General features: G+C 41.5%; 1 protein-coding gene across 13 annotated transcripts in view; it reads right to left on the reverse strand.

Moving 5' to 3' along the window:
• Dgki (diacylglycerol kinase iota) overlaps nt 1-19,041 on the reverse strand; it is a 428,822-nt gene that overhangs the window by 8,693 nt on the left and 401,088 nt on the right. For all 13 annotated transcript variants that reach the window (XM_058575765.1, XM_058575763.1, XM_058575762.1 and 10 more), the window contains 4 exons: nt 13,173-13,210; nt 9,786-9,906; nt 1,981-2,017; nt 506-605 (listed from right to left, as the gene is read on the reverse strand). In XM_058575765.1, the coding sequence (XP_058431748.1) occupies nt 506-605; nt 1,981-2,017; nt 9,786-9,906; nt 13,173-13,210 (296 nt within the window). The remainder of the gene's footprint in view (nt 1-505; nt 606-1,980; nt 2,018-9,785; nt 9,907-13,172; nt 13,211-19,041) is intronic.

Below are 19,041 nucleotides of genomic sequence, written 5' to 3' on the forward strand. Positions count from 1 at the left end.
ACAGCAGATTTAAGACTGTAACCATCTCAAAGCTGGGAACCAAGCTCCAAAGAGCCAACAGGTAATCACTTTGGCATCCATGTAAGGAGCCACATAAAGGACAGATTTTAAATGGCATCGGATTCAGTACTGAAAGAGAAATCCCAAAGGAACTTCTCATTATCCAGGCCAATGTTTTTGAACATAGTCCTGACCCCTTTCCTGGGGCTTTGGATCTCCCCTCCCCACAATTTGCCTGCTGGAGTTCAACAAACAACCCCCAAGTCCCAAGGCCAGCACGTTGAAAGGTTTATAAAGTGCCACAGGCAAGCAACACCCGCCCTTTGTGCTTATGCATTTAAAATGCACTTTCTCTAAAGGAAGCACTCTATTTTTTCCTCCTTTTTCCAAAGCCCCAGGCACTTCCATAAGCACAGAAAGGATGCCTGTGCTAGGGGCTCCAGCGAAGGCAACAGTGGCCCGATCCCAAGGGAGGGAGGATGTTTGCACTCGCTCATCCAGTTACCTTGGAGTCAGTCTTTCTCAGAGATGCTCCTGCATCCACCAGAAGCTGGCACACAGCCCGGTTCCGCTGGCAGGCAGCCTTATGCAGTGCAGTCTCACCCCTAAATCAAAGATGAAATGGGAAGCCACTCATAAAGGCGTTGGGGACAGGCTTGGGGGTGGGGTGGGGGGCAGAATGGTGAAGGGAATTATCCTACCCCCTACCATGTTGCTGCTGTCCTGTGCTACTCAGCCTTTTCCCCTGAGGGCAGCTGAGATCAGGGCTGTGTGAAGTTCCTGGGAAGGTGATCCAGGAGGTGTCTAAAACTTGACTTTCTCATTGACTGACCATCATATCATATCTAGTTCCATTGGTTAACTAGGCTTAGTGATTTTTTTAAAATAGTTTGTTAGTTTTTTAGAATTTTCTACACTGCTTGACTTAGCATATGTTTGATGGCGTTATCAAATAGAATAATTGCATAGATTTTTCTGCACACCAAAATAATTCCCTCTGTGTCTCTGTTTGGGCAGAGCATGAAAGGTACTGGGTGGAGTGCCCAGGGAGCAGCATGAAAGGCCACCACTTTTCTGTGGCATCTCAGAATGCTTGATTGACCCTACTTGGCCTTCAAAAGAATATCTCCAGAAAACCTGACTTGAAAGTACCAGATTGGCCTCCACTCTGCTCAGGCCACTTTGGGTTCTGTGTGAGTGGCAGGCAGAAGGAGGGGCAGCCTCAGAGGGCATGTGGGAGGCTCAGTGAGACTTTCAGGGGCCCAAGATCTCCAAACAGGAAGCAGGCCTAAGACCAGCCTCTGGGAGGGCATAGTGATAGACTTGTCTCCATCTGTGAAAGGCAGTCTAGGGAGGAATATATTCCCATTCTGAGTTCCAAAGTAAAAAGACGTTTAATGCCATAGAGTTTCATTAAAAAAAAAAAATCAAATGCAACCCATAGAAAAGGCAAACTGGGGTTAGTGGCAGCAGAACTCACAACAGTGCCAAAGGGACATGCTGTGTGTACCAGCTCTACAGAGCAATGGTGGCTTTTAGAAACTCACAGCTGAAACCCCACCCCCTGGTCCTCCATTCTACTCATTCCCACTTTTGCTCTCTACCTATTTAACTGCTCATCAACTAATTTCTCTCCATCCCACTCATCTTTATTCTACCAGGTTTATATATAGAGAGGTAAATGTATTTATTGACGATTCTCAGCAGTTCAAGATGCTCCAGTGTAAAAGTATCTTGTTTCTAGGAAGCTCTCATTGATGACTAGCATTGTCTATGCATGTAGTCATTATGACATATCATCAATTTTTATCATAAAATTTTTTATTCAGATTAGCCCTGCCTGCACAGTTATAAATATAGTTGATAGTGGACTTTTAATCAATGAAATTAAAATTACCTCATATGCCTTAGATTTTAATCTTCTCCTAGAAATGTTCTGAAGAAAATAATCTAGACTATGCAATGAAAGGCAACACTCACGTTTCACTGTCTGCCATGTCCAATAGTTCAGAAGGTCCTAGACAAGAAGAAAGCAAGATGCCCATCAAAAATAATCTCCAAACTAAACATTAACAGAGAAACTATAGTCACAGAATTAAAATGCCATAGAAAGGTGAATTTTAAAGGAGTCATTTGGTGATAGGAATAATAAGACAAAAAGAAAACAAACTAAAAAAGAATTCTTCTACCTCTTGATCACTCATCTCCCAATCTGGAGTCAATAACGGATAGAATGGGAAATGCAAAAGATGAGACAGTCTCTGCTGTCAAAAGACTTTCAATCAAGTTGAAGAAATAAAATTAATTGGAGCAGAGGAAGTGATGAATGGTGAGGTGGCTGCCCAGAGAGACAACAGCCAATCAGGTGGGCTACCAGGACTGTTGCTCATTCTTTAGCTACAGGATGTATTTCAGGGTCCTCCCATAGTATCATGTTTTACAACTGCAAACACTGCACACGTCATCTGGTCCAATGTCTTCATATTAGAAAAAGGCTAAAGTCTTACTTTTTATGAAATTTCCCTTCTAAAACCTGGAAGAAATGTTATGCATACCCATAAATAATTATAAACACATCATTAGAAATTGAAAAACACATGAGTTTGTCTTTGGTTGGTGCTTTATTTACTAATTCTCACATCCAATCTGAATACACTACTTGGAATGTCCACTGTTCTGCCTTCTGACCACTGCTTCCCTCCTTGCAATCCCTTATCCTTCAGCCTGGAGCCCCCTTTCCTACACAAAGTCCCCTAAGACCCCACTGCACATATTGCATTAAACACCCTGCCTACATGACCTCTCTTTTCACATGCTGACCCTGTGACTCATACTTGAGTTGGGAAGTGGGACTTATCATCTAACTTGGGACCATCCAAGGTCAATGGGGATATGGCATTACTTTACTAAGCACGAGACTTGAGTAAGTATTTTCAAATTACCTACTGATTTGCCTCTCAATCTAGACTCTGGTAAACTTGTGGAAGATTTAGCCTGTGCTTTCCCCATCACTGTGTCCTTCTTGATACCCAGCATAGAGTCCAGTTCCAGGCCGATGCTTAAATATTTGGCTGAATGAATGAATAAACATGGCAGGAAGTACCAAATACAGTTTTAGGTACTGGGCATGTTACAATCCTTGGGATTTGTCTTTGTATTGGTGGAGATCATTATTATTGCAAATTAACTTACTTTGCATAATGTAAGAAATCTGGGGGGAAGACATTCTAAGTTTCTAACCATGAATTTGCCAAAGAAATGACTGTGATATCATCGAATTTCTAAGTTCTGTTCATCCTGGAGCTAAATCATCTTGACCTCATTGCTTTCCCATCTACTCTTCACTGGAGCTAGGTGAATCTGTTTTTTAAGGAACACGGGGGATGCTACACAGAGCCTTGGGCATGCTAGCTATGTAAGCACTCTACTGCTGAGCCACATCCCAGCCTCCTCCTGGTTTCTCCCTCTCTCCTTCCCTTACTCCCTCCTCTTTTTACTTTTTATTCTAGTTGACTTCCTAACAGGTCTCTGCCTGGAATGTAACTGCATGAAGAAAGTGTTATTTAAAAATAAAATGGTCTTTTATCATCTGGATTTCCAAGTTTCCATCTGTCATCTACTGTTCATTCCCAAGTACGTGATGAAGTTTACAGCCTTACACCGGGAACAACCCTTCCTTCATTGGTTCTTTAAGTTTCATTTATTCACGTCAGCTGAACTCATAAGGGCACAACTGATTGTTTCTAGATCTGTTTCTAGATCTGGGAGCTTGATCCCCCACTCTCCCTACCCACAACAGCCTTTCTTTTTCTAATGTCATACTCAAACCCAACACATTTTTCAAAGCCCTGTCTGTGACAGGGTCCTCTGAAGAGATGATCTGTGATCTCAGAACTCCCATGATGCTTCCTTGGTTCTACCCTGTATCTCAAATTTCCTTGTCAAATGTTATGCCTTATCTCTTAAATTATTCTAAATCTCTTGAGTATCAGAACACTTTCATTATTTTTGTATCCACCATGTACCTTATATGAACAACAAACATCTAACTCAATCATCTTTTTTAACATTTGAGAATATTCTTTTTTAGTGGTTCTTTTCATGATAGATGACAGTAGAATCCATTTTGATAGAATTACACAGCATGGAATATATCTTATTCTAATTAGGATCACATTCTTATGGATGTACACAATGGTGGGATTCACTGTGGTGTACTTCTGTTCCTTACTTCTGTGATTCTGAGGAAATAAGAATGATAATCCTTCTCCCTCCACCTCATACACACATCCAAAGCAGACCAGGCAGAGACTAGGACTGAGGCTCCTGGCACTGCCCCTCTTGGTTTAAACTCTCAGTTCCAACACATACTAGATGCTGGACAAGTTCGTAATGCCTTGGTTGTCACACATGCAAAGCTCGATTAATATTAATCTCAAAGGTTGTTGGGAGGTTTCCTGAGTCATTATGCATAACATGCATATAACAGTGTCCAGCCCACCATAAGCACCACTTAGAGTTTAGATAGTGATAACTGTCCTGTTCCCTGTCATATATAGCTGATCACATCAATCAAATGGGACATCAGTGTAGGAAGATGACACAGAGGACCACTTCACTCCCACTTGCATTTGAAGCCACTCAAGCTATAGGCCAGAGAACCAAGCACTCCACGCTTTTTCAGTTGCAGACAGGGCATCCTCCACAGGATCAGGAGCAAGAGGCCCACTGGGCCCCACGGTCCTTCTGAGGAGCTCCAGATACCTTTAGCAAACCTTTGAATCCTATCATTGTGGAAGGAATTCCAGGAACAAAAACAGCCTGGCCTCACCAGTAGCTAGGCCCCCATCATTACTGCTAATTGTACCCAACTGAGGCAACAGAGGCCTCTTTTGCAGCACTGTCCATCAGAGCTGCATCCACCATGGGTCCAGTGACCCCCAGGGTCCAAGCTTCCATGCATGGGAGGGAACATGAAATATTTTAACTCATTAACAACAAGGGTTTGACAATCTAAGGGTGGGGACAAGGAAAAGAAAGGACATTGTGCCTCACCATATCTGAACAGGATAAAAACAGAATCATTAAAAGTGCAGCCAACTCAGTTATTCCAATGCTGATTTTCCAGTCTGTGCTTCCGGCATGCCTGTGGCCAGAGAAGAGGCACAGACACTGAAACAGACACTTGCTCTTAATTAACATCTAAAGAAACTCTAGTTAAGGGTTTGGGGTATGACTTGGAATGACTAATTTATTTAACCCCAAAGTCCTTTCTCCTTCCATTAACATAATCACAAAATATTGAAACTTTTTTTTTTTTAAGTGCGGGGATCAAACCCAGTCCCCAGGGCCCGTGCATGCTAGGCAGGCACTCTACCATTGAGCTCTATCCCCAGCCCACTAGAACATTTTGTGCACTGGCAGGCAAATGACCAGTGAAGAAGGGGAAAGGTGGCAGTCAGCTCATTACAGATAGCAGTGGGGAGCTGCTTTTAATAGCACAGGTACATTTTCTCATCATTTTGTGAGCCTGCTTTCAAAGGCCTATGTTTGCATTGTGCTAGCAAGAAGGGGGCTGCACAGTAAGACACAAGAAGAGTGGCTGCCAGGTGTATCCCAATACAAGGTGTGCCATCCCTCTTGGTTTGTTCTGCACTGACAAATAACCAGTTTAGAACCATGCTCTAAACTACCCTGTGCTGTTTAGTCACCGTGCTGCAAGATTTGGATGGGGGTGGTCAGAGAGCTGAACATAATAAACAAAGGTCACAAGAATTTTCTTGAAGGATAAAATGTATTAAAAAAAAATAGCACCTAAACCAGGTGTGGTAGCACACGCCTGTGATTCCAGTGGCTCAGGAGGCTGAGAAAGGAGGATTGCAAGTTCTAAGATAGCCTCGGCAACTTAGCAAGACCCTGTCTCAAAATAAAAAATGAAAAAGGGCTGGGGATATGGCTTAGTGGTTAAGTATCTCTGGGTTCAATTCCTGGAACCAAAAGCAACAACAACAACAACAACAAAATTGCTCCTAAGATTTTTGGAAAGTTGGGTCTCACTAATCAAAAAGGACAAAAAAGAAAAAAGAAGAGAAAAAAATTAAAGACTGATTTTCTTCAATGTATACAACAAGCACATGCAGGTCCTCTGCCTTCTGGTTATTTGTATCTCATGTCTTTTGCTAGAATAAGGAATCCAGAAGACATATGCATGAGTTTGGATTAATAACCTAACCTCATGATGCTTCTGTTTTTACCATCTGTCAAATGGAAATTAAATGTGCTATTACATTTAGCATCTAGCTCAATAAACTTTAGTGTAATGAGTGCTGTAAATTTTTTTCCTCCAAAGTGTCTGGGACAATTAATTTTTTTAAATGAATGATTGTTATGTTTAAATCATACTAGATCCCAGACCACATGTTTTTCCTCAGAGAACTATTCATAATTGAAACATGGATTTAAAGGACTGGACCATGTGGGAAATCGTCTGGAAAGTAAAGGAAAGAACAATCTCTCTCATAAGGGGACATATACATCAGCATTCAGGCGAAGTCCCAAGAACATGAAAGGAGGCAAAACTTCAAAATCTTTCAAAGCAAGCATGGTGGTAAGTGGTCAAGCTCTCCTAACTGCAAGGAGTCAGTCCATGGGCTCTTCCCTGGGCCACGCTGTTCCTTGCTGGTGCGACTCTGACTCTATCATCCATATTGCATTTGTGTTATATTGGACGTGCCTTTGGTACCACGCATTCTTTAATTTGCTTCCCACACCAGTGCATCCAAATCCCCTTTGCTATTCCTTCCACCTCCCCATAGCCTCTCTCCCTTCCTCCCTCTCTCAGGACTCATTTCCCATTAGTCTCCCTGACACTGCCAGCAGACCATTCCAAATCCTCCTCTGCCCAGAGACAAAGGCTGCACAGATGTGGGGAGAGCTGGCACTGGGAATGCTAACAGCACTGTCATCCCGGCCCAGCAGGAAAGTGGTCATTTCTCTCTGGGACCAGAGGCAGAAAAGGCGGGGGGGGGGGGGGGGGGGGGGGATTTAAAAAAAAAAAGAAAAAAGAAAGATTGAAGGCAGAAAAAGAGGGAAGACAAAATAACCCATTGAAATCAAAAAGGAAATGCATGAGTGAGATTTCTATCAGGAAAAACAGTGGGGGGCAATGGAGTAGGCGTGGGGAGAATAAAAACAAAAGAGCCAAATGCATAGGGCATAGTGGAACAAAACAACACAAAAGTCTCTTGGAGGGGTAAACTAGGGGGAGGGAGCCCGCAAAAATGATGGCTGAAAGGAGTTGAAAAGTGGGAACCACCATGGGGAATCTCAGCATCCTTAGCCTCTGCCCTGTCTCTGGAATGGTTAGCTCTCTTCCTCCTCGGTTCTCTTTTCAACCCTCTAAATGCCCAGATTCCAGTTTTTCATAAAGGAAAGCTGCTCGATGTTTGTATGAGAGAAGAAGGCCAAAGGAAGAGGCCCCCTGTGGCTTTTTCAGAACAAACCACACATCTCACTTCCTGCAGTCCCCAGCCAGTTTGAAAGAGCCTTAGAAGAGAAATACACTGTGGATCCTCCTGTCAGGGAAGACAACCATCTCTCAGGACTCTTGTTCAGCAGGTGTTTCCTTGATCCTGAACCACACTCCTTACCCTAAATGCCCACTGAAGAAGCAGGCACAGCAGAGGGGGAGGTGCTTACAGCAGTAAGGATGCCCCAAGCCTTGTACAAGGTGAGGACCACACAAGTGTCACTTATGAACCTTGAAAGGGACCCACTGAATCCACAGGAAGCAAAGGCACCTTTTGTCAGGTCTTTCAACATATTTTGGATTTATAATATCTGAAGCTGCAGGAAAGACATGGACCAGCATGGACCAAATTGTAAAAAATAAAAGGAGATCAAGAGATTTGCTGCATTCAGGAACTAGGAGGAGTGTGTTCTCTGGATCTTTGGCATGGCATAAAAATTTCATTTATTTAGTTTTTTTTTTAATTTACATGGATTCAAACTGATCAGACTTACTTACTGCAAATCTGTTGCTTATTTTTAAATATGATACCATAGTCTGGTCAACAATCCTAAATGGCTTCTGGAAGCCTTTTAGAAAAGGCACTGCCACTTTGGTTAGGCCAGGGTAATTCCAAAGTTATCATCAGTACTAAGGAAAAACTATTTCAATCAGCAGAGATCCCTTTAAAAGTGATTACAGAGTAGAGATAGGGTAAGGTTTTCATTTACTTGTTCCTGATTTCAAGAATGGGATAATTTAAAGGGGCTTCTATAATTTAAAAGAGATGAATGGTTCTGCAAAGGTAGTTTTCAATTTCAAAATGCACAGGTTAATACACATTGTATCAGCAATAAAAGATGTTAAGAAAACAAATGAGCATTTAACTCTTGCAGAACCAGGTGAATTTGACTACCAAAAGATTTCACATTCAAAATTAAAAAAAAAATCACATTCATATTCTTAAGTAAATAGAAATGATGAAATGGATGATTTTTTAAAAAATCGGTAATTAGTGTACAAGATTGATAAAAATGCATTTCAATAAAGATCAGTTGCAAATGAATTTTCATTACTTGACTATAATAGTAAAGTTTAAAAATGCCATCTATCAAAAATGTAGTGATTCTTGGAATGCCAATTGGAAGATTTAAGTTCAATCAGAAGAGATCTATTTACTTCACTATCTCCAGTCTTTCTCCTGGGCATCTCCTGACCCACTGGAGATGCTGATGGGACAGGAAACATCTGAGACCTCTGGAACTCTTTCCTGTGAATGAAGTTAGATAATGACTGGGAATCTTGAGTCTTTTTTCTTTTTCTCTTGAGCATAAACATTAAACCAATTAACAAACTCTAACCAAAGCACTAATCTGCTACTATCTATAATCTGAATTTGGGTGCCAATTAAGTAGGCCACATGTTCACTATCAGCTCTCAAAGTCTTCCAGGATCTCAGTGGACCTTATGTCCTCAGACACATTGAGCTTCCACATCTTCTCCTTTCAATTAGCCTAGCCAGGCAGACCCCCCCACCCCACAACACCCTGCCCACCCCCAACTCCCTGTTTTTCCTGTTCTTTATTCCTCAAAATACTGTAAACATGAGAAACTAACATAACAATAGAGACTTGATATTCACCATCTTTATTAATGCTTCTAACAAGCTCTTAAAGACAGGTGCTCTAGGCCAAATCCAGCAGAGGATCTAACACCAAATTATTCCACAAAATCCCAGTTAGAAAATGTTCTGGGAGGTAAGTATAGCTGGCCACAGAGGACAAAAGAGTACTAGGCATTTCAAGGAAAATAAAGCATGACTTAAAAAGATGAATGGGATTCCAACAGAATAAACTGAGAAACTAAAAAGATTAAAAAAATATCATAGTCATAAATCCTCAGAATGGTCAACTACAAATATGGATTAGGTAGCTGATCCCAATCAGTTAATTTACAAAAAAAAAAAGTTTTTAGAAAAATAAAACACATTATGCCAGATTGCATTTAATTTTGTCCTTTACTTTTTAAAAATTAATGATCCAATAATAGCCTATATGGGGTTCCATATGATGATGGCTTCTATTAATTGCTTGGTTAGGATGACCCACAAGTATCAGTCATCTGTATGCCTGGCAGCTTCATATAAGCTGGGAGAGTCAGTTAAAATGGGATTAGCAGTCTTTCTCCCATTGTGAAGACAGCCTGGGTGAATGCCAATTTAGAAGATGCCTCTACTTCATGCAGGAGTGGTCTTTGGTAAGTTCTTGTGCCTACTCACCATGGTCCAGGATATATTTCACAATCTCCCCGTTGCCGGTTTTGGCTGCGTAGTGAAGCAGTGAACAGTGATCCGGTCCCTGAATTAGCAGACTGCCTCCATTTTTATAGCTTTCTATTAGCTGAAAGGGAGAAGCATGGAAAGAGGCTCAGGTAGAATCCAGAACAAGAACAGCTAAGTCCTCATAAAGTAAGACTCACGTAGCAACCCGCAAATGTTTCTAGCCTCAGAGGACATAGAAAAAAGTCAAAGAGATGAAGTGGATTTTTGGACTGTGATATTACTCACATAGATGGCTGGTGTCTCACCTGGCTCTGGGGAAGGTCTGTGGTATTCAATGGTCCAAGGAAACTGAAACTTTCTCAATTGCTGTTCTCCTTCCTCTTCTAAGCTCTAGTCTCTGTCCCATGGGAGTGAGGGGTAAAGACAGCAAAAACTTCCCTTCCCTAGGTTGGCTCAGCACTCTTTCAAGGGAGAGAATAGTTATTGCTATAAGCAGAAAGAGAGCATGGCTGATAGCTAAGCTCCTTCCCTGTGTCGTTTAGCTATTCTTCAATCTAAAGAGCCTGACTACCAAATAGAAGAGCTGCTTCTCGTTTTCCTGAACGCAAGCATTTACACGCACACATGCATAGACCACTGTGTGTGGCTCCCTTGCTCATCCAGACCTGCAGCCTGGCCTGACGCCGTCTGAGGATCATCCAGTACATACCCCAAAAGGCTAGAGATGATCCATGGGATGAAAACTGAAATGATGAAGAGAAGGATGTATTTATTTCTGTGGGAGGAAAGACTGGGAGTGGGGGGAAACAATTTGGCCGCCTGAGAGTAAGGTGGCTACAGGAGGAGGTAGCCTAGGTTCATGAAGGATAGAACACTGTAGAAAGTGCAAATAGGGTCCTGTTCTCCAAACGGCAGCATATTTGAACAAGAAGAGCTTTCGTGACATTTCTAAAGGGCAATTTGAGGATGAACAACCGTGCAGGTCATAAGCAAAGGGAATGCAGAAACAAAGCTGAACGTGACTCAGTCATTGGTCTACAGGCCTCTCAGGCGACTCAGAAGACAGAGGTGTAAAGAATTATAGTGACAGAGGGGGATACTATGAGGATAGCAGAGGCCCACCAGGGGACCACAAAGCACTGGATACAAAAGGAGCCCTGCAATCCTGCCTAGAAAATAGATGAAGAGGAATAGCTGAATGGAGGCCAAGGACTCATGGGAATCTCCATCCCTAAACTGTAGGGCGAGAGGATAGGGAGAAGTAGCCAACACTCCTCTCATGACCGGACAGAATCCTGCTCTACCCAACTGCAATGGCACCCTTTCCTTGGGGGCAGATCCAGAAAGGATGGATGGAAGTACAGACCCAGCCAGACCCAGTTGCCCAGCAGCCTTGACCCTGTCTTTCTAAGGGCTTTTAGACACTGGGACTCTTTAGTGAGCCGTGGGCATCCTATGCAGCCCAGCTGTTCAGGAGCTGTGTGACAGCCCTCCCCCTGAGCGGCTCCTGGGATCTTCTGTTCCCTAGTCCTTCTCTCCTTCTCTCTCTCTCCTAAAAATATGCACATATACACAACAACCAGTTTAATACTTAATTTATACTGTACTTTCTATGCATACGAGAGAAACAGAAAATTGAGAAGAATGAGAAAAAAGGTACAAAAGAAAAAGACTAAAAAAGAAAAAAAAAAAAAACTTCAGCCACTGTATTTCATCTCTCTGTAAATAAGTTGTCATTAAGTTACTTTTTAGCCATCTAGGACATCATTATAATGTAGAATGCAGAAAGACATCCAGCTGGACGTAGTGATTTTCTATATTTCAAATTACTCTCTGCTAATTACTGAAAATGTGTGGTGATATCCAAGGACCTGGAATGTTGGCTGCCTACACTAAAAGCATACAGAAAATCAAATGAAAGGGTTTCCGATGTACGGTGCTTTGCAAAATGTCCTGGCCGAGAGGTTCTCCAGGGGCGAGGATCTGCCTTGTTCTCCTCTTTACTTCCCACAGGGCCTACTGGAAGTCCTTGCAGGAGCATAGGATGGTGCTAATCCACTGCTGGGAAAGGCAATGAATGCACAGGTACACTGCTCAGGGGGGCACTTCTCCCCTGGGTACCCATGGAGTGACACTCTGATCCGGACAACAGCACGGGTAATACCATTTTCATAATTATGTGCCTACACATGGCAATTGGCCAATATGTTTACAACCTTCTATATTACTCGGCTAGTAACCTGTTGAAAACGTAAAAATGTCGTACAGGTAGGCCTTGATTTATCTGATATAAGTACTTTAAAAAACAATGGTGGTGCTTCTCAGTTTTCTTCTAAGGCATTTGGGTAGTCAATCTGACCTGGAACTTTCCTACTCTGCTGATGGGTAAGGCACAGCCTTCACTCTATATATACAGCAGGTCAGTGCTGCTGATGTTACACAGGGACATATGATATGGGTCCCCATGCCTGAAAATGATATGAGACCAGATAAACATTTTAGAACACTCATAGACTACATTATACAAGACATATTTTTATCCCCACCATTTTTAGCTGCTAAAAAAATGATTAACACTGTAAAATGAGTAAAATGGCTAACATTTTTGAGCCCTTTCTATATAATACAGACCATCATGACAATATCACTTGCATGACAACATTCAATCCTCATAGCAAACCAAAAAAAGGGGCAATATTATTATCCTGCTTTATGGATGAAGAAATTGAGGCACAGAGGGAATTCAATAATGGCTCAAAACCTCACGAGTAATGAACAGTAGGGCCAAGATCTGAACTCAGGCAGGCAGCCTGACTTCAGAATTTATAGTCCCTCCCAAGGCAGCGGTGACCATTTCCTTCCTTAGAACTAAATTCACCAGAAAAAAATGGGCACAAATAAGATGTTCAAAATGGACCAGTTGATCTTTAGGCTAACTATGATCCACAAAGCATCAAACTATAACAACGGAAGATGTGAGCCCCATCACAGAGAATGCATTGTGGGTATTGCCTAGGTTATTCTTTAAAATGTATTCATTTCAATATCTGTCTGAAAAGAAATCCTTTACTTTCTCAAATGTCAGCTTCTTCAGAGCAGGAACTCTGGGCACTGTGGCCCTGATACTGGGTGTATGGTTCATTGTAATGAATTCAGGCAAATCTCAGGGCATTTTCCCACAGACCCTGCGCTGTTGGGAATGAAGAGAGACTATGAGGGCTCCTCTCTCTCTGTGCTCTGTTCTCAAAAATATCCTTCCTCCTTCTCAGCCAATGCAGGCAGTGGGGAGATAATCCATAAGCAGGATCTTGAAAATTTGGTGAACAATATCATTTTTTGAAAATTCTTAATGAATCACCAAATTTGCAAAGAGAGATATCTTACCTTCATAAGATCACCAGCTATTACTGCCTGCAAAATTGCTGTGAAAGACAAAACAGAGATGTCCATTAGTAGAAGGCCCTCTCTTTAAAATCCTACAGAAGGTTGGGTGCATATTTTGAAAGGGCAGTCTATGGTAGTCTGTGGGGAGAACCTAGAGAAGGAGAAGCATCCCGAAGGCTGAAACTTAGTCAAACAGATGAAGGTCCTCTCTTTCAGCCCTTCCCTGCCCAGGCACCAATCCCATGCATCATTCTAGAGCCCTTAGGAGTCCCGCTCCAGTCCTGGTCCAGCAAAGATGGCATGAAACTTAGAGTTTCACGGACTGGATTCAAATCTTAGCTCTGACACCAAGGAGCTGTGGAACAGTGGGTGAATTTAACTATCTGAGCCTCAGTTTCCACAAATGCAAAGGAGAAAGTCTTAACTTTATGGGAGGCTAAAAGGATTCATGAAGCTCTATGGATGTTCCTAACTAGCCACAGGTGCCAAGGAAGTGTCTAATCATGACTGTGGCTAGTCCCTTATTTCTAGTTCCTTCTCCTTAGCTCTTTTGAAGTTGAAGTAATCACCTGTCATTTTGATTATATATTTCGTAATGATAAAAACTCACTGCTATAGATAGTAAGATGATTAGAGGAAACCATTCTATTTTAATTGTGTCTAATGATTTATGCACATCATGTGGGGTATGGAAGGAAATAAGAAAACATGCTTGACAAAAGTGGAAAACTTTATGTGTGTCTGATGATAATTATCATTCTTAAAAGGAACTATTTACACCAGGATGGATATGGTCCTTTTAGATAAATAATATATCAATTATGAAACTACTCAAAAAATAGATTTTCAGGTTTTGAAGTCACAAAATTTTATAAGAAAAATAATGTAAATTTATTTTGCAAAGTGATATTTTATTCTACTTGCTTGAGTAATTTCTCAGGTAGAGTTAACCAAAAGTGAAGTACTATGCAAGAAAGTACATGAAGCCATGGCTGCTGCTGAGCAAAGTCCTTGAGGCTTTTCTATGGCTCACTGTCGAGTCCTGGGTGAGCAGATGCAAAGGACCATGTGAAACTCACTCGGGGACACAGGACTGAGCATCTGTCTTTAGTAGAAGCCTTGAAAAACTTGGTGATGAGAAGGGCAAGTTGAAAATAGACAGAAGGAGGATGCATGGAAGACCATCTGAAACCATCTGAGGGTTTCTTTCCATCTTCCTATAAATTCAGCACATGGCAGATGTGTACCAATTAACTTCTCAGTTTGACTGAAAAGAAAGCAAGTAAAGGAAAGGAGTGGGAAGGGAGAGATGTGAAAATAATACCGAAGGAATAAGATAGGTCAAAAGAACCTAAGAAACATCCTGTCTCTCTCTTTGTTTTATAAGTGGGGACCTTGGCATCTGAAGTTAAGTGACTCTCCTGGGGCACAGAGCAAGTAGAGGCCTAGTCAGCATCACCAGGCAGGCCCCTGTCCAGTGCCCCATGGAGCTCACTGTGCACAGAGCCCTGCTAGTCTCTGCGGAAGGTATGTAGAAGGTGGCAGAAAATGCTGCTGTGAGGTTTGTAGCATTGTGGGGAAAAGTGCTTGACTCAGGTCTAATTCTGACTCTGTAATTTACTGGGCCCATAAATTTAAGAAGTGATTCAGTCTTTGAGCCAATTTTTTCATTAACAGGTATATTGCTCACCTCCCTACCAAGGATCAAAGTTTAAAAAGTGTTTTGTGGGATGGTTGTATAGACAGAAGACACGATTCTCAGTACTGCTGTGACTGCACCCAAGTACATGGAAAAGACATATGGACGTTTTAGAAGGAGCCTTCCAACAAGGTAAAGTTGGCATGTGAAGTTGGGCAGACATAACTCTGTTAACATAGCACCAGACAGAGGACAAGCACAGATAAAGGAGCCAAAGGGATGGAGCTTAACTTCAAGACATAAAGACTACATCAGAGCTCAGAGAAGAAGAGGCGGGGAGAGTGTTAGCAGTCACAGATCTGGGGGAACAAATCAGAACATCATGCTGCAGGATGTTCTCTTGGTTGCAGGAAAATATTCAGAGTGTGAAGGAAATAAAGGCAGGAAAATGGCACAGGGGAACAGTTAATGTACCGCCCTGTAACTCACAAAGCAGCATAGCCTATGACTTCAAGATCTTATTAAACCCTTTCTCAGAATTTAAAAGTTCAAAAAAAGATGGAGACAGAAAAATAGAGAAAGAAGAAAAAAATGGATTTATTAAAGCACTTGCATAATAAAATATACAGCATGTAAATAATCAATTGAAGATCATGAAAGAATTCCTTGGGCAAAAACTATTTATGGATCTCAATCAATCAATCAATAATAGAGGCTAGGTTAAAACTTACTAGCTAGTGGTATAGTTAAAAAAAATTCTTGGAGGAAGTTAGTTTAGGCCAACTTGGTCACGATTAATTCAAATAATTAACAAAGAAGGTTTGGAACCCTTGCAAAGAATGTGAACAAAGCCGTGATAGTTAAAAGATGTATTTCTTAAAGGAAACTGCAAAGAGCTCCATATTGTCACATCAAAAGTGTTCTCAGGTCATGTGCTGCAGAGTCTCACAGGGGCCACTCCAATGAGCACCACTATGCCAAGATGAGGCACCTAGATTATACCCTGCAGGTGATGGGAAGCTATGGGGTTAAATTCGAATCTGGGGAGCATATAAACGTCCTTACACAGGCCAGTTTGATTCTGCTTCTCTCCTTCTGAAAACAGTTATGACCTGCTCTTAGCTCTTTCCCCCAGATTTCCTGCAGTCAAGCCTCTTTCTACTTCTACCCCAGAACATTCAGAAGCATTGTTATTTATGTTTGCTGGTGTCCAACAGCCTCCCAGTTTGATGTCCCAATGAATACGCAGAGAAACATATAACAGAATCATAACCACAAATGATCTCCATTGTACTGAATATGGAAAGCATGAATATTTATTTTTAAGTCAAGCAATATACCCAAGGGTAGCTATTATGCAAACATTATTAGGAACAAGGCTCACTTCTCTCTCCTGATTAATGTCTTTTCCTATGAACACTGTTGTTGAAGATCTTCTCTGCATAAAGAGAACCTGAATCCATTAGTATTCAATTCCAAATAATAACCTTCTGAAAGATCAAGCTTGAAAACAAATAATGAGTTGTTTGATCACAGTATTATTCTTTATTTCTTGAGCTCTAAGCTTTCCTTTTTTTCTTTTTCAAAACTCCTTCAACTAAAGAAACGATGCTTCAAACTTCCAGAAGTAAGAGAAGTCAAACTGTTAACAGGATGTGCAAGTTATTGAATAGATGAATAATAAGTTTCCTGGAAAATGAAATCACATTATTTCTTCCTTTGCAGGAAGACAGGCATGTGAGGGGGTAGAGAACTAGGGCATTTGTCATTTTTAGAGGTTGGAAGTTTCATCATTAGCCGATATGCAGTGGTTCATTTTTTCCTTTAGTGCTATGACTTTCAATAAATTGCTGTCCTCCACGCACCCCAGGACAGAACGCTGGGGACCCAGGGGCAACTGCCTGTCTTCCCTCTCACAGACCTTCCTTGCTAAAGCCCGGATTCCTAAGAGTCTGGATGTGCTCAGACCTGGTTTATGGAAGGAAAAGATGGCTTCCATCACACAGAACCAAGAAAGGGAGAAGAGAACTTCTATGATTTCAGGGTTTATATCGCTCTAAAATTCATGTTGAAACTTTATCCTCATTGTTGAGAACCAATTAGGAGGTGGGGCCTTTGAGGAAGTGATTATATTATGATTAATCATGTTAGTAACATAATTACTTGTGACAGAGATTAATGCCCTTCTGAAAGAGACCTCAGAGCACTGCCAGGGCCTTCCATCTTCTCCACCTTGTGAAGACACAGCATTTCCCCTCTTTATTTTGCTACCATGAATGCAGTGAGAAGGTGTCATCATGGAATCAGAGAAAGCCTTTGTAAGACACTGAATCCACTGGCACCATGATATTGGACTTTGCAAGTTCAATTATTTATATTTAATATCTATTATCTATTATTTATACATTACCTAATCTATGGTATGTAGTTAGTAGCAGGAATGGATTTAGAGTCCTTGTTTGTCTCAGGGCAGCCCTATCCAAGGTGGTGGGGATACAGATGCACAAAAAACAAAGTCCACTCTCTGATGAAGCTGATGTTTTGGCAAAAAGTAAAAAAAAAAAAAAAAACAAGATCTGACTTTATAATTAGGAAGGAATATATTATAATAGAGGATGGATTCAGATGGCTTGGATTTCAGTCTTTAGAGCATCATTAGCTAATGAAGACCATGGACAAGTTAGATTACTAAGCTTCAGTTATCTCTTTGAAAAAAAATGAAGATTAAAAGAGTAAATAATTTATGGTTTTAAGCACCAACACTTTTTGTTCCAACAGAGAAACTGAATATTCAGCCTGGCCACTGCAAATGCTGCTCTCACAGTTTTCTTGACCTGGTCATCATCACAGATGATGTCTCTTCAGAACCCTGCCCAAAACGCAGTCCTCATCACCACAGTCCTCAGACTTTCCCCCTCTCCATCAGTGTTGCTTCCTGCTTGGCCACCAGGCAGCACATACCTTCAGCCACCCAAGAGCCCACTTCTCTCAGATCCATATGTCCACACAGCCTTTCCTGTCTTCACCTCACCAGGGGCACGCTGTCCAATTCCTCTACTGTGTGAGCAGCCAGCCATGCTACATGTGCCACAACCTGTGAAGGCTTAGCTCACAAAGACGTGGAATTCAGTATGATCATTAAACACAGCAAAAGTAATCTAACTCACTCAATGGTGCAGATAGCCACTGTGAATTATGCTAATTAGGCACAAATGGGAAGCAGCCCAACAAAATGACAGTAATTAATATTATTTTACACAGACAAACAGAACAAGTCCAAGATGAGATGAGAAAAAGGAAAAATTAGATATGTCTAAAGAACTCTGCATTTTAATCTAGGCCTAGAGGAGGTTTTCGCAATAGAGATAAGATACGTGACAAGTTATTTCCTATTCTAAAAGCTAAAATGCTGAGAGATTTTCTTTAAAGAATCTACTAAAACTAATTCATGAGTATTCTTATAATGATATGCAAATCTGTATCAGTCAACTATTACTGCATAGCAAGCCATGTCAAAACACAGTGGCTTGCAACACAACAATGATCATTTTGCTGAAAAATCTGCATTTTGGGCCGGGTTCTGAAGAGACGGAATGTCTGCTCCACTGAGAGCTGAATGACCCTCTCTGAACACCAGCCACAAATCACAAAAACTTCTTCCTGTGGAAGTCTCAAGCTTGCCTATATTCAAGGAGGAAAGACACAGACCACACATCTCAATGGGAAGAGTGTCAAAGTGCCCTTGCAAAATATGTGTATAGGACAGGAGACAAGACGTGACTGTTCTAGAAAGTACACACTGTCACACCTCATACCTGCCTTTCTCCTTCCATCTCTAAAAAAACGGTTCTTTCCAAGAAGTACTTTACAGTCTTTTTTTATTTTTCTGCTGAGATACTCGTGACATAAAACAGACGGCACTGTATGTGTATAATACATACCCACACGCAGAATGCAGTTGACGAAGGCCGTCAGTGAGGGTCAGAGACATTCCCCAACACTAAGTGAAAGTGGTCACCAACCCTCCTACTCAAAGCCCATCATAATTCAAGTGTATGATGTGACAGTTTTATTTTCTACAGGCAGGACATTATCTTCCTTTCTAAACTCTCAACTTGGAATGTGACTTCATCTAATGAGCTGTGTCCTCTCTCCTTGAATATGGACAAACTTGTGACTTCCGCAGGAAGGGCCCTTTGTGATTTCCAAGGCAAGGCGAGGAGGCTTCAC

Source organism: Marmota monax, unplaced genomic scaffold (assembly GCF_021218885.2).
Source record: "Marmota monax isolate L192 unplaced genomic scaffold, Marmota_monax_Labrador192_F-V1.1 WCK01_AAM20220418_F8-fsc00122, whole genome shotgun sequence".
Classification (NCBI taxonomy): Eukaryota; Metazoa; Chordata; class Mammalia; order Rodentia; family Sciuridae; genus Marmota; species Marmota monax.